At 43.1% G+C, this 22,222-nt stretch overlaps 1 protein-coding gene across 1 annotated transcript; it reads right to left on the bottom strand.

Annotated features, from left to right (window-relative positions):
• Positions 1 to 18: 18 nt before the first annotated feature.
• Positions 19 to 22,178, bottom strand: LOC141051650 (putative transcription factor ovo-like protein 3). Its single transcript, XM_073548661.1, has 4 exons — positions 22,079 to 22,178; positions 15,595 to 15,734; positions 6,446 to 6,608; positions 19 to 404 (listed from the first exon to the last, which is right to left on the bottom strand). The coding sequence occupies exons 1-4, from the start codon at positions 22,176 to 22,178 to the stop codon at positions 49 to 51; spliced, it is 759 nt and encodes a 252-aa protein (XP_073404762.1). The 3' UTR covers positions 19 to 48.
• Positions 22,179 to 22,222: the final 44 nt, after the last annotated feature.

Genomic DNA, 22,222 nt, shown 5'->3' on the forward strand with positions numbered 1-22,222 from the left:
CTTGTTGCTGATCATTTCATTTGTGGAGGAAATTCTTAAACCAGTAAGTCACGGTGAGCAGTCATCAAGATTATATTGTCTGCATCTGGTGGGGATAAGATTTGGGAGGTAGCATGGTGTTGGGTGGAGTAGCACTCCCATCTCTCCTTTGTGAGCCCCGGCTCCTCTTTTCCTTAAGTGTTTGGAGAGCAGTGGGTTGTTTGGATGCACCTCAAGAACATGCAGGGTGTAGGTGTCAGAGCTGGGCGATGTAAACCCACAGTCCTCGCAGACGTAGATCTTGGAGCGGCGCTGGCGGTAGGCGTAGCTCTGTAGTACTCCATGGATCTTGCGCAGATGAGACTCCAATGAGCAGCGTTGAGTAAAGGATTTGTCACACGCCAGACACTTGTATGGTCTTATTCCTGCAGGAGAAATTCAGTGTGATCTGATAACGTGGCACAAATGGTTATTAGAATTACACTAAAAATGTGCATTTGTATATAAATATAAGTGAAAAGTTACAACAATATTGTCTGAATTAACTTTCTAGGTTACCTGTTTGTTATACTTGTAAGCTCAAAAATCCTGCTCTGTTTTTGCAGGGGTTCGTGCTTTGTACACTTTCCTTCATACAGTCTTAAGCCAGTCTCGCACCTCCATGTTTTGCAGTCTGTATATGAGGCTGTGGAGTTGAGGTCAGAAGATCTGAAGCCATTCTGGGCATCACGGTCTTGAGTACAGACTGCAAAATGCAGATTAGAGAGGCCTAGAATTGGATGAATGAGCTTTCCTAAGAATGATCATTCTGGATTATCAACATGTGATCACTGGACAAAGGAGCAAAATGCTTGTTCATCGGATGAGCAGTTCATTTATGCTGTCAAAAAAGGGAATGTGCTGCTGACAATTCTAAATGGGGACAAAGATTGTACTGACGATCCTTCTGTTGCTATTGTTTTTTTTCACAGCACATATAAACTAGCTCCAGTCCCATTGTATATGGTTGATTGGCCCATTTTTATGCACTTAAGTATCTTCTGACATGTTGGAGGATGGCTCAGAGGGAATTCTGTGACTCCAACCAGTTTCTGGAATTTGGCAGGGCCCTAGGACTCTCCGATGGAGGAGTCCTTTTAATAGCAGATAACTTCTGAACAGGAGAATACCCATTTTATTATAAAATTCTGGTTGCCTGCAGACACCTCTAGGGGGCGCAATCTCTTGCTTGCCGAAGACCAGAAATAAGTCATTAAATGGAACCAGTCATGTCCACAAGTGCTATTAACCTGCAGATACCGGGTAAATGGTGTTACAGTGCTGCTTCCTGGAGGAAATGAGCTTCATTCTTCCTGGGAGCTGCTGACTTTGTCATAGAGGTGTGCATAGAGAATCTACAGTCATCGCTCACCGCATTGAGTGGCAGCTGTAAGCATGCCCTGACACTTTTAGAGCTTACTCTGTACAGAAGTGTTACAGAGCAACCTGTCAAACTGCCACTACTGACAGTGAGTGCAGTCGCTCAGGACACGCCTGTACAACTAAAAGCTGGCAGCTCCACGGAGGAATGAAGTTCATTTTCTCAGGATAGCTGCACTTCTAGTAAGGTCTCTGTTCAGCATTGTAGTTTTATTAACATGTAGATTAACTCTATATCTGTAGATAAATGGCATTTGGGGACATGACCGGCTCCCTTTAACACTTTTGAATTGCACCTTTTTCCACAGTAGGAGCTGATCCCCCTAATTTCTACTGTGGTTGTGTTTGCTGGATCTGCATGAGTCGTGGCACCAATATCCTTCAATTGGCCTAATCCTCTGCTGCTTACATTACTTATTTCCACTGCTAGGTTTTGTTTTATACATTTAGTGCCAGAAATTTGGAAATCTTCAGTTTGAACAGTGTTATAGAAACCCTCAGTCACATTCATAGCACCTGGATTGTCACATTTGTCCTATCCAATACCTGTAAATGGGACCTTAAGGTGGCCATACACACTTGTGGCATCCAACCATCTAACGTGTATGGTGATGTCCTGACTCTGCTGATGACACTTGTGGGAAGGCAAAAAAGATCAGTCTATTGAATTTTCACACTTTTGTTCTCGGGGGAGAAGAGCATCACCATTTATCAGGCAGCAGCTTACTTCCCTTTACTTGGCCGACCATGTATGGGATGGGGTGAGGGTAGGAGATTCAGCTGATGGGTACACTAAGATAATTATCATTTACAAAGTTAGGAGTAAAGTCATTCTGACCAATCTCTTTCCCCCATGACGGCACCACAGAGAGAGAGGGATCGGAAACCTACAGATGAAAAAGGCGGTACCTCTCTCCCACATCAGTTGGTTTCCTGTCCCTGACAGGGAACCTACAGCATGTACCTGGAAGTCGTCGCAGGATTCCGGGGACCGATCCAGACCGGCAATAAGGCAGCGGGGCTCCCTGCCTCGGCTGGGTCGAGGCCTTGGACAGGCTCCCCCCGAAGCACCACCATCGGGGTAGGCGGGCCTTGAGGGTGAGTGGGGAGAGGCAGTGAATAATCCAGAAAGTCTGCCAATCCCGGGGAAAAAAAGGGCCTCCTGCAGTATAGTGACGGCGGTCACTACAGGAGAGCCCAGCTGATCTGATAAGGGGCCGGGCAGGTGGCGGTGGTCACCAAGGGCCATACCCGAGATGGAGGGGGGCCACCGAGAGTCGGGAAGCGGGCAGGCCTCTGCAGCACACAGCGGGTGCGGCGGCGGCCACCGGAGCCAGGTGTGCAGCAATGGAAGGACGCAGGAAACTGGCGCCGGATGCGCGGTACACCAGAGGATGGGGGCGCGCGCGCCATGTCAGCTCCCTTAAGGGAAAGGGAGCGCGGTGCACCACTGGGTGATTGCGCGGTGCGAATGCGCGAGACTTCCGGCGGGGCACAGGGATCCCTGGGAAGGGGGTGCGGCGCGAAATTTTAAAAAAATTCAGCAGTGGAGATAATCCCTACGCCCGAGACGGTATCGTTCGTTCCACAGGGGGTGAGTGATCTCCGTGAATGCCGTCTGCTAATCTGCGACTTAATTTTTCTTTTTCAGGGGCGTAAATGCACTACCAAATGTAAACACGTGGTATGTGCTATATGCACGGAGGAACTACCCCCTAAATGGGAGAAAAAGCTCTGTGCGGCTTGCATAGAGCAGACAATACAAGAAGAATCCCCGGGGTTTGCCTTAGACCTCAAAGCATTAATAAAAACTCAGATCGAAGACGCCCTTAAGGGCGCCAGGACCTCAAAGAAGAAACGCCGGTCCAGGCATAGATCCCCAGAGTCGAGCATCAGTGAGATGGGAAGCGAACTACCCGACAAGTGATTCATCATCCTCTTTGTCATCCTCAGAAGGGGGACGCAGCTGCTTTCCCATTGAGGAGACGGACGCTCTGGTAAAGGCCGTGAGAACAACTATGGGGCTGGTAGACGAACGGCCCAAGAAAACAGCCCAAGATATACTGTTCGGAGGGCTAGAGCAAAAAAAACGGAGGGCTTTTCCGATTAATGAAAAAATCCACTCCATCAAGCGAGAGTGGAAAAAGCCAGACAAAAAAGTCCTCCTAACACCAAAGAGAAAATACCCCTTTGATGACCCGGCCTGCTCCTTTTGGAACAAAGCTCCTAAATTAGATGTGGCTGTAGCAAAAGCCTCTAAAAAGTTTGCCCTGCCCTTCGAAGACATGGGCACCCTGAAGGACCCAATGGATAAGAAGGCTGAAACTTTCTTAAAAAGCACTTGGGGGGCTAAAACCAGCCATAGCAGCCACATGTACGGCACGGGCCCTGATGGTGTGGCTGGACCATTTAGATTCCCAAATAAAGGAGAAGGTCCCGAGGGAAACGATACAGAGGTCAGTTTCCGTAATGAAGGGAGCAGCAGCGTTTCTGGCGGATGCGTCGGTAGACTCAACCAGACTGGCAGCCAGGACAGCGGCCTTTTCAAATGCCGCAAAACGCGCCTTATGGCTGAAATGCTGGCCGGGAGATTTGCAGACGAAAGCCAAATTGTGCGCAATCCCGTGCAAGGGGGAATTCTTGTTTGGGCCGATACTGGACGACATCTTAGACAAGGCCGGGGACAAGAAAAAAATCCTTTCCCAGGTTCCCCAGCCAGTCATACAAATGACCCTTTCGGAATAGGAGGTTTATGCGGCGGAAGCCCCCAAAAGGGAACAAAGAAGGTTGGACGGACAGAAGGAACAAGAGTAAAGACTTTGTTTAACAAACCCCCCGACAACAAGAAGCCACAATAAAGGTACTCCCCGGGTCGGGGGAAGATTATCATACTTTCTCCAGGCCTGGGAGAAAATATCCACGAGTTCTTGGATACTGGACATAATAAAGGAAGGACTGAGGCTAAAATTAATTTGCCTCCCAAACAGCTCGGGGCAGTAGCGCTAGACGCTTTCACGATACCCTGGGGTTATCAGCTGGCCTACGCCTTCCCACCAATATCTCTCATCCTCTTAGTACTGAGGAAAATACGGGAAGACAGGCAACAGTAGTGGTAATAGCGCCCTTCTGGCCACGGAGAATTTAGTTCTCCTGGCTAAGAATGTCCGTAACGGATCCCTGGGTTCTACCGGAAACTCCAGACCTGCTATCCCAGGGACCAGTGTATCACCCCCACATAAAAAATCTACACATGACAGCTTGGCTTTTGAGAGGGAGCTCCTAAGTAAACAAGGGCTTCTTGTCAAACTTGGTATCCACACTACTACAAAGTAGAAAGCCAGTAACCACCAAAGCATATGGCAAAGTGTGGAAGAAGTTCATATCGGTGTCAGGCTCTTACCCAGCGGGCAAAATCCCTGTTGCCAAGATTCTGGAATTCCTTCAGAGGGGGTTGGAAAAGGGGTTAGCTACCAGCACCTTAAAAGTACAGGTGGCGGCCTTGGGAGCTCTGTATAACCATGACCTAGCCAAAAATAGATGGATTATGAGATTCATTAGAGCCTCAAATAGGTCCAGGCCGATCCCTCTACACACACCCCCAACCCCCCCCCCCCCCCCCGGGATCTAAACCTATTGCTAAACACACTAACCAAATCTCCCTTCGAACCCCTAGCAGAGGCTTCCTTAAAAATATTGTCACTTAAGACTTCCCTCCTCGTAGCCTTAACTTCTGCCCGCCGTATTAGTGACATGCAAGATGTCTGCCCACGCACCCTTCACGCAAGTTCTGAATGATAGGGTAATTCTTAAAACCGACCCAGTATATCTCCCCAAGGTGTCATCATGGTTTCATAGGACCCAGGAAATTTCCCTACCCTCTTTCTGCCCCAATCCCAAAAACAAAACAGAAGAGATGTTGCACACTTTAGATGTAAAAAGATGCCTGGTCCAATATTTAACAACCACGCGGGAATTTAGGAAGGATAGGGCTCTGTTTGATTGCTTTCAGGGTCCTCGGAAGGGTCAAAAAGCGTCGAAGGCCACACGGGCGAGGTGGATAAGAGAAGCCATCACCCTATCCTACTCCTCTTGCGGGGCGGCCATACCGGAGGACGTAAGGGCCCACTATCAGGGCAGTGGCATCATCCTGGGCAGAGAAAGCCGGCGCTTCAATAGATCAGATATGTAGAGCTGCCACTTGATCTTCCCCCTCTACATTTTTCAAACATTACCGTCTAGATTTGACCTCCTCTTCAGATCTCACCTTTGGGGAAAAGGGTTCTGGAGGCGGTGGTCCCTTCCTAGATGTACAATCTTTGTAATTCTCTCCGTGGTGCCGTCATGGGGGAAAGAGAAAATCGTAGTTACTTACCAATAACTGTATTTCTCTGATCCCATGACGGCACTCGTACATCCCCTCCCTTTCACACACACAGGTGTGCACATAAGAGTGAGTTAGTTAGCGTTAGTACTTAGCAACGCGGTGCCTTTGTTAAGCTTAATTTGATTAATGTTGGATATTTTTGTATAACAGTTTGAGTTGCAGCTGAGAGTTCTGTGTAATGCTCTGTAAACCAACTGATGTGGGAGAGAGGTACCGCCTTTTTCATCTGTAGGTTTCCTGTCCCTGAGGGGGGATCCCTCTCTCTCCGTGGTGCCGTCATGGGATCAGAGAAATACCGTTATCGGTAAGTAACTACGATTTTCTCAAGCGTCACTGCGGGCGATTGACAGGTCTCTCCCATGTGTCATATGGATACATGCGTACAAGCTGAGAGACCTGTTGATGAACAAGAGCGGTGATGGCAGGGGGAGACATCGGACTAGTCTCATCTCTGCCTTTGCACCCACTGGAACTTTAAACGGTTTTCTGAAATACTGGAGCATAATAGAGATGGCTGTAATTGTGCGGTGATTTGTGATGCCAAAGTTTGGGTTGCATAAATCAAGTGTTGGGATCTCTTTAACGTGAGACAATATCAGTCATTCACAGAAAAATAGTTAATTATAGGGGCACAGTGAGGCCTAAAATGCAAAAATTACTCACCGGTATGCGTCCTCATATGGCGCTTCAAGTCAAAGGTGTCATTAAAGCCTTTCCCACAGCAGGGACAGCGATGTCTCTTCTGGATGCTGTGACACTTCAGGTGCCGGGTCAACATACGCTGGAGCGGAAAGGTCTTCCTGCAAGCACGGCAGAGGTATGGACCCTAGAAACAAGGATTACTTTAGCAATGAGTTAATGACTGGTTTTGTGGCAGAAATAGACGGAAAAAAATACATTTTTCCTCCATAATTTAAGTTGTCTTTTTGGATCTCTTTATTTTTGACATTTCATATGTGCATGTCAAGCGATCCAAAAAGTCATTTTATAGTTATTCTTTTAGGTATTGCTCCCCTTATAATCTATGGGGGTGATGGAAATAACTTCTGTAAAAGTTCCAGACAAGTTTCCAGAATTTCAGTGTGACAGATTAATTTACAATTGTACAGTTAGGTCCATATATATTTGGACAGAGCCAATATTTTTCTAATTTTGGTTCTAGACATTACCACAATGAATTTTAAACAAAACAATTCAGATGCAGTTGAAGTTCAGACTTTCAGCTTTCATTTGAGGGTATCCACATTAAAATTGGATGAAGGGTTTAGGAGTTTCAGCTCCTTAACATGTGCCACCCTGTTTTTAAAGGGACCAAAAGTAATTGCACAGATTAAATAATTGTAAATAAAATGTTCATTTCTAGTACTTGGTTGAAAACCCTTTGTTGGCAATGACTGCCTGAAGTCTTGAACTCATGGACATTACCAGACGCTGTGTTTCCTCCTTTTTGATGCTCGGCCAGGCCTTCACTGCGGTGGTTTTCAGTTGCTGTTTGTTTGGGGGCCTTTCTGTCTGAAGTTCATGCTCAATTGGGTTGAGATCTGGTGACTGACTTGGCCATTCAAGAATATTCCACTTCTTTGCTTTAATAAACTCCTGGGTTGCTTTGGTCGTCGTTTCATACTACAGATGGACAATGACCCAAAACAAAGCCAATCAGTTTGGCTGCATTTGGCTGGATCTGAGCACACAGTATGGCTCTGAATACCTCAGAATTCATTCGGCCGCTTCTGTCCTGTGTCACATCAACAATAAACACTAGTGACCCAGTGCCACTGGCAGCCATGCATGCCCAAGCCATCACACTGCCTCCGCCGTGTTTTACAGATGATGTGGTATGCATTGGATCATGAGCTGTACCATGCCTTCGCCATACTTTTCTCTTCCATCATTCTGGTAGAGGTTGATCTTGGTTTCATCTGTCCAAAGAATGTTCTTCCAGAACTGTGCTGACTTTTTTAGTTTTTTTTTTTTTGGTTTTTTTTTTAGCAAAGTCCAGTCTAGCCTTTTTATTCTTGATGCTTATGAGTGGCTTGCACCATGCAGTGAACCCTCTGTATTTACTTTCTTGCAGTCTTCTCTTTATGGTAGATTTGGATATTGATACGCCTACCTCCTGGAGAGTGTTGTTCACCTGGTTGGCTGTTGTGAAGGGGTTTCTCTTCATCATGGAGACTATTCTGCGATCATCCACCACTGTTGTCTTCCGTGGGTGCCCAGGTCTTTTTGCATTGATGAGTTCACCAGTGCTTGCTTTCTTTCTCAGGATGTACCAAACTGTAGATTTTGCCACTCCTAATGTTGTAGCAATTTCTCGGATTGGTTTTTTATGTTTTTGCAGCCTAAGGATGGCTTGTTTCACCTGCATGGAGAGCTCCTTTGACCGCATGTTTCCTTCACAGCAAAACCTTCCAAATGCAAGCACCACACCTCAAATCAACTCCAGGCCTTTTATCTGCTTAACTGAGAATGACATAACAAAGGGATTGCCCACACCAGTCCATGAAATAGCCTTGGAGTCAATTGTCCAATTACTTTTGGTCCCTTTAACCCCTTCACCCCCAAGGGGGGTTTGCACGTTCATGACAAGGCCAATTTTTACAATTCTGACCACTCTCCCTTTATGAGGTAATAACTCTGAAACGCTTCCATGGATCCCGGTGATTCTGACATTGTTTTCTCGTGACATATTGTACTTCATGTTAGTGGTAAAATTTCATTCAAATATCTTGTTTATTTGTGAAAAAAACAGAAATTTGGCGAAAATTTTTAAAATTTCGCAGTTTTCCAACTTTGAATTTTTATGCCCTTAAGTCACAGAGATACGGCACACAAAAAACTTGATAAGTAACATTTCCCACATGTTTACATCAGCACAATTTTGGAACCAAAATTTTTTGTTGTTAGGAAGTTATAAGGGTTAAAAATTGACCAGCGATTTCTCATTTTTGCAACACCATTTTATTTTTACGGACCACATCACATTTGAAGCCACTTTCAGGGGTCTATATGATAGAAAATACCCAAAAGTGACACCATTCTAAAAACTGCACCCGTTAAGGTGCTCAAAACCACATTCAAGAAGTTTATTAACCCTTTAGGTGCATCACATGAATTTTTTGAATATTTAAAAAAAAATGAACATCTAACTTTTTTTCACAAAAAAAATACTTCAGGTTCAATTTTATTTATTTTTCCAAGGGTAACAGGAGAAATTGGACTGCAAAAGTTATTGTGCAGTTTATCCTGAGTACGTTGATACCTGATATGTGGGGGGGAACCACTGTTTCGGCGCATGGCAGAGCTCAAAAGGGAAGGAGCGCCGTTTGACCTTTTTCAATGCAAAATTGGCTGGAATTCAGATCGGACGCCATGTCACGTTTGGAGAGCCCCTGATGTAACTAAACAGTGGAAACCCCCCACCAGTGATCCCACTTTGGAAACTAGACCCCCCAAGGAACTTATCTAGATATGTGGTGAGAACTTTGAACCCACAAGGGCTTCACAGAAGTTTATAACGTACAGTGGTACAATTAAAAAATCATATTTTTTCCACAAAAATGATCTTTTCACCTCCAATTCTTATTTTTCCAAGGGTAACAGGACCCTAAAAGTTATTGTGCAATTTATCCTGAGTACGCTGATACCCCACATGTGGGTGTAAACCACTATTTGGGCGTATGGCAGAGCTCGGAAGGGAAGCAGCGCCATTTGACGTTTTTGGCTGGAATTGAGATCGGACACCATGTCGCGATTGGAAAACCCCTGATGTACCAAAACAGTGGAAACCCCCACAAATGACACCATTTTGGAAACTAGACCCCCCCAAGGAACTTATCTAGATGTGTGGTGAGCACTTTGACCCCTCCAGTGCTTCACAGAAGTTTATAACGCCCGGGCGTGAAAATAAAAAATTTGTATTTTTTCCACAAACATGATCTTTTAGTCACCAATTTATTTTATTTTCCCAAGGGTACCAGGAGAAATTGGACCCCAAAAGTTGTTGTCCAATTTGTCCTGAGTACACTGATACCCCATATGTGGGAGAAAACTATTGTATGCGCACACGTCGGGGCTCGGAAGGGAAGGAGTGACGTTTTGGAATGCAGACTTTGATGGAATGGTCTGCGGGTGTCATGTGCGTTTGGAGAGCCCCTGATGTATCTAAACTATTGAAACTCCCCACAAGTGACCCCATTTTGGACACTAGACCCCCCACAGAACTTATCTAGATGTGTGGTGAGCACTTTGAACCCCCAAGTGCTTCACAGAAGTTTATAACGCCCGGGCGTGAAAATAAAAAAAATCATTTTTTTTCCACAAAAATATTTTTGCCCCCAATTTTTTATTTTCCTAAGGGTAACAGGAGAAATTGGACACCAAAAGTTGTTTTGCAATTTGTCCTGAGTAGGCTGATACCCTACATGTGGGGGTAAAACACTGTTTGGGCGCATGGCAGAGCTTGGAAGGGAAGGAGCACCATTTGACTTTTTTAACTCAGAATTGGCTGGAATTGAGATCAGACGTCTTGTTGCATTTGGAGAGCCCCTGATGTGCCCAAACAGTGGAAACCCCCCAATTCTAACTCCAACCCTAACCCCAACACACCCCTAACCCTAATCTCAGCCCTAGCCCTAGTGGGAAAATGGAAATAAATACATGTTCTTTTAATTTTATTATTTTTCCCTTACTAAGGGGGTGATAACGGGGGGTTTGATTTACTATTTATGGCGGGTTTTTGTTTGGCAGCTGTCGCACGCTAAAAGACGCTTTTTATTGTAAAAATAGTTTTTGCATCACCACATATTGAGAGCTATAGTTTTTCCGTATTTTGACCCATCGAGTCATGTGAGGTCTTATTTTTTGCGGGACGAGTTGACGTTTTTATTGGTACCATGTTCGGGCACGTGACATTTTTTGATCGCTTTTTATTCCGATTTTTGGGACGCAGAATGAACAAAAACCAGCATTTCATGAATTTCTTTTGGGGGGGGGGGGGGGGGGCGTTTACACCGTTCCATGTGCAGTAAAATTGATAAAGCGGTTTTATTCTTCGGGTCAGTACGGTTACAGCGATATCTCATTTAGGTTTTTTTTATGTTTTGTCGGTTTTATGCAATGAAAACAATAAATATTTTTGCATCGCTTTATTCTGCGAGCTATAACTTTATTTTTTCACTGATGACGCTGTATGGCAGCTCGTTTTTTGTGGGACAAGATGACGTTTTCAGCGGTACCATGGATATTTATATGCGTCTCTTTGATCGTGCGTTATTGCACTTTTTGTTTGGCGGTATGATAAATCATTTTTTGCTTCGTTTATTTTTATTTTTTTAAGGGGTTCGCTAAAGGGGTTAACTAATGGGACAGTTTTATAGGGCAGGTCGTTACAGATGCGGCAATACCGAATGTGTACTTTTATCTATTTTTTTATTTCCCAAAAATGGATTTATTGGGGGAATTTTTTTCTAATTTATTTGGCGATTTTTTTTTTTTTTTTTTTTTTTTTTTTAAATTAACTTTTTTTTAAACTTTATTACATAGACCCAGGTGGGACATCACTGTCCTGTGACAGATCGCTGATCTGTCACATCACAGATCACTGTGACAGATCAGCGATATGTCACAGGCACTGCTGCAGACTTCCTCATGCCTGCCCTTTGCAGGCACTGAGGAAGCCAGCTCCCTGCAGGCCCCCGTCGCCATCTTGGATTCGGGGGCCTGCAGGGAAGGAGCCCCCCGCAGCAGCGCTGCACATTGCGCTGCCGTGGGGGGCTCAGGGAAGCACGGAGGGAGCCCCCTCCCTGCCGATGCTTCCCTTTAACCCCCGGTACACCGCGATCATGTTTGATCACGGTGTGCAAGGGGTTAACGTGTCGGGGGAGGTCCGTGACCGCCCCTGACACATTGTGCCGGGTGTCAGCTGTGATAATTAGCTGACACCCAGCTGCGATTGAGAGGCGCTCACCACGTGGGCGCCGCTGATCGCTGAGACGTACTATCCCGTCCATGGGCATAGGGTCCCGGGTCCCATGGACGGGATAGTACATCTGATGTCAGGAAGGGGTTAAAAACAGGGTGGCACATGTTAAGGAGCTGAAACTCCTGAACCCTTCATCCAATTTTAATGTGGATACCCTCAACTGAAAGCTGAAAGTCTGAACTTCAGCTGCATCTGAATTGTTTTGTTTAAAATTCATTGTGGTAATGTCTAGAACCAAAATTAGAAAAATTTTGTCTCTGTCCAAATATATATGGACCTAACTGTATAAGATTCTTCCTGCTCTAATAAATAGAAGGAATATGGACGTACAGTGTTATAGATCCGTGCGTTGCTGTATACCTCACATGCTGCAGGAGATGACTCTGGTCTCGGAGATGGGGACCCAACAATGGAATCTGTGCAATAAAAAGATCAGTTATCGGGGCATAGTGTCACTTGAACAGATGCAGGATTGGAATATTTACCCTTTTTTTCTTCCATTACATAAAAGCAAAAGCTATCAGTAAAAAGAGCTTGTGTGCACAGTATGAGGGTATAACACATGCATGTAAGGCCGGCTTTACTCATCCACGTTACGTACAGCAATTCTGGGTCTGACCACAGAGCTCCTGATCTGAACCAAATGCTGGTTAGCCTATTTGTTCGGAGTCTCGTAGGTGGTCCGGACATTGCCTTCTGTGACCAGGTCCCTGTGGATGAGCGAGTGAGAAATCTTCCAACTCAGATGATTCTAACATTCATCTGATTTTCATCCATGTGTATAATCTGTTTTCATACAGCTACACTAAAAACATGTACATGATCACATACACTCTCCTAGGTCTATAATAGAAATGTACCCATAAAAATTGGATGGCCCATGAGGACCCGTTTTTTTAATTTTTTTTAACACACCTACAGATTTGAATTGAGTCTCATCCAAGACTCAGAAGAAAGTTGTGCCTGCTGTGATTTTTTTTTTTTTCCTCACAGACTGAGAAAAAAAAAATTGTTCATCTAAAAAGCCGTATTGAATAACATGAGTCAGTGAGCGGTTCGTGAGTCCTTCGATCAAAAATCAGACAGCACATAGACGATTTATACGCTCGTCTGCATGAGCCCAAACACTGATGTCTGAATTCAGCCCAATCTGCTTAATCCGTTCAGTTCAATTCCATTTACAGGCACTTGCTGGTGCTATGTGAGACCTGTGCTGTAGCTAAGTACGATGTAAGACCAGTGCTGTATCTACAGTGGGGAAAAAGTATATAGCCAGCCACCAATTGTGCAATTTCTCCCACTTAAAAAGATGAGAGAGGCCTGTAATTGACATCATAGCTAGACCACAACTATGAGAGTCAAAATGAGAAAACAAATCCAGAAAATCACCTTGTCTGATAATTATGGTTGAAAATATGTATTTGTTCACCTAAAAACATGCAAGATTTCTGGCTCTCACAGACTTGTAACTTCTTCTTTAAGAGGCTCCTCTGTCCTCCGCTCATTACCTGTAGTGATGGCACCTGTTTGAACTTGTTATCAGTATAAAAGACACCTGTCCACAACCTCAAACAGTCGCACTCCAAACTCCACAAAGATGAAGACCAAAGAAACAAAATTGTAGCCCTGCACCAGGCTGGGAAGACTGAATCTGCAATAGACAAGCAACTTGGTGTGAGAAAATCAACTGTGGGAGCAATAATTAGAAAATGGAAGACATACAAGACCACTGATAATCTCCCTTGATCTGGGGCTCCACGCAAGATATTATTTATATAGCACCATTACTTCCATGGTGCTTTACATGAGAAGGGGGGTTACATACAAAGTTATAGATATCGTTAACAGTAAACAAATTTATTACAATGACAGACTGGTGCAGAGGGGAGAGGACCCTGTCCTTGCGAACTTACATTCTACATAAGATATCACCCCGTGGGGTCAAAATGATCACAAGAATGGTGAGCAAAAGTCCCAGAACCACACGGGGGGAACCTAGTGAATGACCTGCATAGAGCAGCTGAAATTATCGTAACAAAGGCTACCATCAGTAACACACTACGCCACCAGGGACTTAGATCCTGCAGTGCCAGACGTGTCCCCCTGCTTAAGCGAGTAAATGTCTGGGCCTATCTGAAGTTTGCTAGAGAGCATTTGGATTATCCAGAAGAGTATTGGGAGACTGTCCTATGGTCTGATGAAACCAAAGTAGAACTGTTTGGTAGAAACAAAGAATCCAAAGAACACCATACCTACTGTGAAGCATGGGTTGACATCATGCTTTGGGGCCGTTTCTCTGCAAAGGGACAAGGACAACTGATCCGTGTACATGAAAGAATGAATGGGGCCATGTATCGTGAGATTTGAGTGCAAACCTCCTTCCATCAGCAAGGGCATTGAAGCTGATGGGTCTTTCAGCATGATAATGACCCCAAGCACACCGCCAGGGCAACGAAGGAGTGACTTCGTAAGAAACATATGAAGGTCCTAGCCAGTCTTCAGGTGTCAACCCCATAGAAAACCTTTGGAGGGATTTGAAAATCCGTGTTGCCCAGCGACTGGCCCAAAACATCACTGCTCTAGAGGAGATCTGCATGGAGGAATGGGCCAACATGCCATCCTTGTGAAGACTTACAGAAAATGTTTGACCTCAGTCATTGCCAACAAAGGATATATAACAAAATATTGAGATGAACTTTTGTTAATGATCAAATACTTATTTTCCACCATAATTTGAAAAATAAATCTTGCCAAATCAGACAAGGTGATTTTCTGGATTTGTTTTCTCATTTTGACTCTCATAGTTGTGGTCTATCTATGATGTCAATTACAGACCTCTCTCATCTTTTTAAGTGGAAGAACTTGCACAATTGGTGGCTGACTAAATACTTTTTTTCCCCACTGTATGTCTGATGTAAGACCTGTGCTGTATCTTTTTTATCTTCTATCTTCTTTTTACGACTTGAGCCGTAAAGCAGCTAAAAGTTCTCCAGGCAGATTTTGCTTGTAAACCTCTGACTATTGTATACATCGTATAATAAATATCCAGCATTTTCCTGAAGCATCTTCCTCTTCCATGGCACAAAACCTTATGGTTGCTATTGACATAAATGTGTAAAATTTGCACTAAAAAGTATATATTTGCAAAAAAGATTAAAATATGAATACAAACGCATGGGCCATGCACACAGAGAACAAGGTCGGTAGGACAGTGTTCACACCACCAAGAGACAAACACAGTACAACAAACGTGAAAAAATACTCTGCTGGGCCATGCACATATAAAGCCATCTTACACAGCGTGTCCACATCAGACATTACCTTTTGAATCCTGTTCATATAGGTACTGTTCACATGATCAGGTTTTAAATATATTGGTTAGGACTGCTCCGAGGGTTATAACTTGGCGTTTGGTAGAGCGGCTTAGTATACATTTTTTGCAAAAAACGTATCAACTAAATACCCTGTTATCTTTTTACCAACCCTTGCTGTTCATTGTTAGATATTTTTATTTTTTTTTTACAGTAGAGTATTTTTTCACGTTTGTTGTACTGTGTTTCAAAGATTAAAATATTAAAATTTATAAAGAGCAGTAAAAAAAACAATTTCAGCACAATGTTCGCCTCCACGAATTAAAAAAATAAGCCCCTAGCGTCAACAAGACATTGAATTAAACCTCATCCAATCTCAACATCAAATATGCAAAGTGTGAACACAGCCTAGCTTTCTTTTTGATGGGTTTGGTGCTGAATATGGATCTACAGTTTGACATAGTCACTTGTACTGGTGTTTTATGCTAAAATTATACTAATGTGATTGTCACACTCACTTGGCCGATCAAGGATGAACGTAATATGAAGAAGAGGAAGGAAGATGCCAACAAACCACTCAGCATTGGCCAAAGTTTTTGGATACAAGACTGGGTTATTGTCTTGTCAAATGGGTCCAGTGGGTCATAAAATGGCTTCCCTTGAGTGAAAAAAGGGAGAAACTGAAATCTAAGATTGCTGATGCCATGCAGGCACTTCTGGCGGCGTCACCCACCAATGTCCGGCTCTATCCTAAAGCCGCACAGAAACACAGAGAGGAGGTAAGGGGCAAACGATTAAAAATGCCTAAATGCAGAAATCGGCATCCCGGATGATGTTACTATTCATTCTGCATTTGCATAGCTGGACTGATGCGGCAATGACATTTACACAGGATGGGACATGGCGGTGCTGGTCGCAGGGTAGACACTGATTGATCATCGTTATCCCTCAGTGTAAACAGGGCTGAATACATTGTTTGCCTTCCATTCAATCGCCAGGGTGTAGAATACATGAAAGGAAAGAATCCTGAAGGGTTCATCCATTGTGAAGGAGAATAGCCGGGATTTCAGCTCATTTGACTGTAACAGAACATTAATGATCGCCGGTTATCAATGGCAGACATTGCCAAGTGGTCACTAACATTTTATTAATCCTCATACCATACAATGAGAACAATAGCAGCAGTAATAGTGATTTGCATTGCTTGCAATATGATGGCTACTGTTCCAATATGTATAAGAAAATGCATTGGAAATATATTTATTCTGATTGCTTATATGATGCCATCATATTCTGGAGCACTCTACAGAAAATCATCCCTCACGGTCCCCACAATATAAGTTCTCCATCACTATGGCTTTTGGAGAACATAAAAACCCATGCATGTGTTGTTCACGGTTGGATGTGAACTGTAAGGTAATACTGTGACCTCTGATCCACCCTCTTGTTTTTGTCCCCCTGAGCCACCCTCTTGTTGTTTTTGGACCTCCTGAGCTACCCTGTTATGAATGGGTCACCGAGGAGGATAACAGGACCAGGCCAAGCCACAGAAAACCAGACAGGTTGGAAACTAAGCGGATTGCAGACCCCTGATCCTATCCACACAACTAGCAGTAGCCGTGGAGCGTACCTACGATGACCTAGACACCTCGGCACAGCCAGAGAACTAACTCAGCCTAAAGCAAGAAAGGTGAAATCTAAACTGCCCAGGAGCAGACCCCAAAGGAATAGACAGCCCCCAAACATATATTGTCGGTGAGACAAGATGAAAACACATACGCAGGCAGAAAAATAGACTGAGCAAACGCTGGTACTCACACTGACTAGACAGGTCAGGAAAGGAAAGACACTGTCTGCAATCACGCAAAAAACCCTGAAAAATCCAACACGTCTGATGCACAAAAAACACTGAAGTCACACGACTTCGCCCTCACTATATCAACACTCTCGTATATACTAAAAGCAAAAAGAGACCAATATAACGGGACAAAACAAACTGACACAAGCAGTAACATATGGGCTGTGATCCAGCACAGCCCCAGCAGGAGCAAGCTGACCCGCACAAAGCAGAGATAGACAAAACCAGATCAAATGCAAAAAGATTAGCAAATGAGCCACTTAGCTGAACCATGCAGGAGACATCACACATCAGACCTCAGAAGGCACAGGAAGAAAATCACCAGCAGGGATTGAAGGAAGTCAGCTGTCTTAAATACACCAGTCAGAAACCCCAGATCTCCAATCATCATCATCAGGTGGCAAGCCTCTGTCAATCTGACCAGCTCCACTACCTCCAATTACCACCAGAGGGATCCCAGTAAGAGAACTCGCAACACCTCTGTCAATCTGACCAGCTCCACTACCTTCAGTAACCACCAGGGCGATCCCAGAAAGAGAATTCACAACACTACCCTCTTGTTTTTGGACCCCCTGAGCCACCCTCTTGCTTTTGGATCCCCTATGTTCCAATCATATCAATCTTTGGCTAGGTTTCCACAACCATATTTTCGGTACAAGTGCTGTCCATGACAAAAAAACGGCGGCACACAGACCAATGTCATTCAATAGGTCTGTCCAGATGACACGTGTTTTTTTGTTTTTTTTTCCCCACAGATTGAACGTCTACATGGAAAAAAAAAGCACACCACGCACTATTCGCTTCCATATTTTGGATGAGACTCATCTAGATGTGCTTCTCCCAAAATTAGAATATCATCAAAAAGTTCATTTATTTCAGTTCTCCAATACAAAAAGTGAAACTCATATTATATAGCGTCATTACAAACAGAGTGATCTATTTCATGTGTTGATTTCAGTTAATGTTGATGATTATGGCTTACAGCCAATGAAAACCCAAAAGTCATTATCTCAGTAAATTAGAATAATTAACAAAAAACACCAACAAAGGCTTCCTAAGAGTTTAAAAAGGTCCCTTAGTCTGTTTCAGTAGCTCCACAATCATGGGGCATGCTTGTACAAAATGAGAAAATTTAAACAGCTAAGAGATCTACAATTGAGGGTATAACTCCTCTCTGACCTCAGACGTACTATTTTGTCTATTTGACCCTGGACGGAATAGTACGTCATTAGCGATTGGCCACGCACATAGCTGACACCTGGCACTAAGTGCCAGGAGCAGTCACAGGAGCGAATACGATCGCAGCATTCCCGGAGCAGCTCTGACAGCCCCTCTGCCTTTGGATCGCGATCGCTGCTGTGGAGACCCGATGTCGTCATGACGACATCCGGGTCTCCAGAGCTGAGAAACTTCCTGTCATGTGTTGTGCATGTCAGGAAGTCTCTCAGGTTAGTGTTATAGAAACTGTAGCGCTGACAGCTTCTATAGCATGCAGCTCTGCATGCTATAGAAGCGATCAGCCTGCACAAAATGAGTGTCCCATAGTGGGACAAAGTATAAAAGATAGAGTTAAATAAAAAATTTTTTTTTTAAATGATTGTAAAAATATTTTTATAAAATAATTAAAAATCAATATTTATTCCATCAATATTTAAATTAAAAAAAATCTAAACAATAAAAAGTACACATATTTAGAATTGCCGCATCCTTAACGACCCAACCTATAAAACTGTCCCATTAGTTAACCCCTTTATTGAACACCATAAAAATTTTTTTAAAAAACTGCTTTATCATAATACCACCGACCAAAAAGTGGATTAACACGCGATCAAAAAGACGGATATAAATAACCATGGTACCGCTGAAAATGACATTTGGTCCCGCAAAAAAACAATCCCCCATACAGCGTCATCAGCAAAAAAATGAAAAAGTTATAGCTCTCAGAATAAAGCGATGCAAAAATAATTATTTTTTATTGTATATAAGGGCCAAAATATTAAAAAAATTATATAAATGAGGTATCGCTGTCATCGTACAGACACAAAGAATAAAACCGCTTTATCAATTTTACCACACATGGAACGGTGTAAATGCACCCCCCCCAAAAGGAATTCATGAAATGCTGGTTTTTGTTCATTCTGCCTCACAAAATTGGAATAAAAAGCGATCAAAAAATTGCATGTGCCCGAAAATGGTACCAATAAAAACGTCAACTTGTCCCGCAATAAACAAGACCTCACATGACTTTTTGGGCCAAAATATAGAAAAATTATAGCTCTCAAAATGTGGTGATGCAAAAACTATTTTTTGCAATAAAAAGGGTCTTTTAGTGCGTGACAGCAGCCAAACATAAAAACCCCTCTTTATCACGCTCTTAGTTAGGGAAAAATAATAAAATAAAAAAATGTTTTTATTTCCATTTACCCATTAGGGTTATGGCTAAATTTAGAGTTATAGTTGGGGCTAAAGTTAGGGTTTGGATTATGGTTACGGTTGGGATTAGAGTTAGGGGTGTGCTAGGGTTAGCATTAGGGTTAGGGGTGTATTGGGGTTAGGGTTATGGTTGGGATTAGGGTTAGAGGTGTGTTGGGGGTCAGAGTTGGAGTTAAAATTTGGGGGTTTCCACTGTTTAGGCCCATCAGGGGCTCTCCAAACGCGACACGGCGTCTGATCTCAATTCCAGCCAATTCTGCGCTGAAAAGGCCAAACGGTGCTCCTTCCCTTCCAAGCTTTGATATGCCCCAAACAGTGGTTTACCCCCACATATGGGGTATCTGCATACTCAGAACAAATTGCACAACAATTTTTGGGGTCCAATTTCTCCTGTTACCCTTGGGAAAATAAAAAATGGGGGCGAAAAGATCATTTTTGTGAAACAAATGTTTTTTTTACTTTTATGGCTCTACATTATACTGTGAAGCACTTGGGGGTTCAAAGTGCTCACCACACATCTAGACAAGTTCCTTAGGGGGTCCACTTTCCAAAATGGTGTCACGTGTGGGGGATTTCCACTGTTTAGGCACATCAGGTGCTCTCCAAATGCAACATGGCATCCGATCTCAATTCCAGACAATTTTGCATTGAAAAGTCAAACGGCGCTCCTTCCCTTCTGAGCTCTGCCATGCGCCCAAACTGTGGTTTCCCTGCATATATGGGGTATCAGCGTACTCAGTACAAATTGTACAACAACTTTTGGGGTACAATTTCTCCTGTTACCCTTGGTAAAATAAAACAAATTGGATCTGAAGTAAATTTTTTTGTGAAAAAAGTTAAATATTCATTTTTTTAAAACATTCCAAAAATTCCTGTGACGCACCTGAAGGGTTAATAAACTTCTTGAATGTGGTTTTGAGCACCTTGAGAGGTGTAGTTTTTATAATGGAGTCACTTTTGGGTATTTTCTATTATATAGACCCCTCAAAGTGGCTTCAAATGTGATGTGGGCCGTAAAAATAAAATGGTGTTGTAAAAATGAGAAGTCGCTGGTCAACATTTAACCCTTATAACTTTTGTTTCCAAAATTGTGCTGATGTAAAGTAAACATGTGGGAAATGTTAATTATTATTAAGCATTTTGTGTGAAATATCTCTGATTTAAGGGATTGAAATTTCAAAGTCGGAAAATTGCAAAGTTTTTGCCAAATTTCCATTTTTTCACAAATAAATGCAAGTCATATCAAAGAAATTTTCCTACTGTCATGAAGTAAAATATGTCATGAGAAAACAGTGTCAGAATCACCGGGATCCATGGAAGGGTTCCAGAGTTATTACCTCATAAAGGGACAGTGGTCAGAATTGTGAAAACTGGCCTGGTCATTAACATGCAAATCACCCTTGGGGATAAAGGAGTTAAAGCCTCCAAGGTAAATTTTTTGGCAAGAAAATATAAAAATTCAAGCTTTTACTGTCTATTAAACAGTAGAAAATGGACATCACAAGGATGAAAAACAGAGAATCCATGTGCAATTTTTTTTTTAATAGGCCTGATTCACCAAAGCACTTATACCAGTATTCTGGCATAAAAATCTTTGAAAATGTGTACAATTTTTGCGCACATTGAGCCTCGGCTAAAACTTTGTGACTTTTGGTGCTCATGCCATTTTTACCCAGCTGCGCCAAATTGGTGGGACGGGGACGTAGTCACTGCCGCTCATGAAACAAATCTTACTCCAGCAGAGACTGGGTTAGGATCTGTAGTGAGGCGCCCATGGAGGTGTACACCAATCGTCCAACAATTCTGATTCATGCGTGCCTTTTCATGAATCAAGAGCGTCTCACTTCGGCACTGTTCTTTATCGAGACTATGGATGAGTGGACCCAAGCTTAAAAGTTCAGCGTTTGTGCTCAACAATTGCTGTCCAGTGCTCAACAATTGCTGACCTGTGCTAAACCCCAAAAACAAACTTTCCTCAGAAGTCCATTGCAATGTTTGGAGTTCCTGGGGAAGAGAGAGACAGAGAGATTTTTGGCTCAAAAGTCCGTGTTCCCGTTGTTTTCAGTGGGGTACAGATTCTTAATGAAGTTTAGGTACAGTTCTGGTGCCGAACTAGAACTTTAGAATAAGGTTGGGGTCGGGTACAAGAACCCGAACTTCCACGGGTCCCCTCAAACTTTCAAACTCGAGATAACCCCTCGATCTTTCATAGAAATTTAGAAACATTCAGAAATATTAATAAAAGGAGAGAAAGTCAGAAATTTAGTTTATCAAACATCTCTAGAAGAAACCATCCATGTAGAATATTAGACGTGTCAGCATCTGCTTAGGCCTAGAATATCATAGTTGGAGCCTTGCATAGCATATCGACTTCATATTACCAGAACACAAAGCCAACATGCAAGACTAAATGAAATATAAAGCCTTCAACTGATGCATGCTCAAAAACCAGAGTACCAACAATACTGGCACAAGCTTATAATAGTTCTGCCATCTATCGTGTTATGTTTTTAAAGGAAATATCTGAGACATGATCTTTTTTTTTTTATCTGGTGATGGTACCACTCCTATACATTGCCTGTGCATCTTGGCCACACTCCTGCCCACATCGTCAGGAGTGGCACTTTTCTACATTTACAAAATAAACTTAGGTTTTTTTGCTAAGGTCAATCAACAATTGTGATCCCAATTTCATTAGGGATCGGACTTACCTGGGACATAGAGATCCCCTCTTTCAGCATCCGCAAGATGCCCCCATCCGGTGACCCCCATAACCATTCGTGGTCTCTTTACCAAGAATGAACGAGGCATATTCCTGATTGTAAAAAATATATATTTAAAAAAAAAGTTCTTAA

This window comes from Dendrobates tinctorius, unplaced genomic scaffold, assembly GCF_039654945.1.
Source record: "Dendrobates tinctorius isolate UK_male_01 unplaced genomic scaffold, ASM3965494v1 ptg000158l, whole genome shotgun sequence".
Taxonomy (NCBI): domain Eukaryota; kingdom Metazoa; phylum Chordata; class Amphibia; order Anura; family Dendrobatidae; genus Dendrobates; species Dendrobates tinctorius.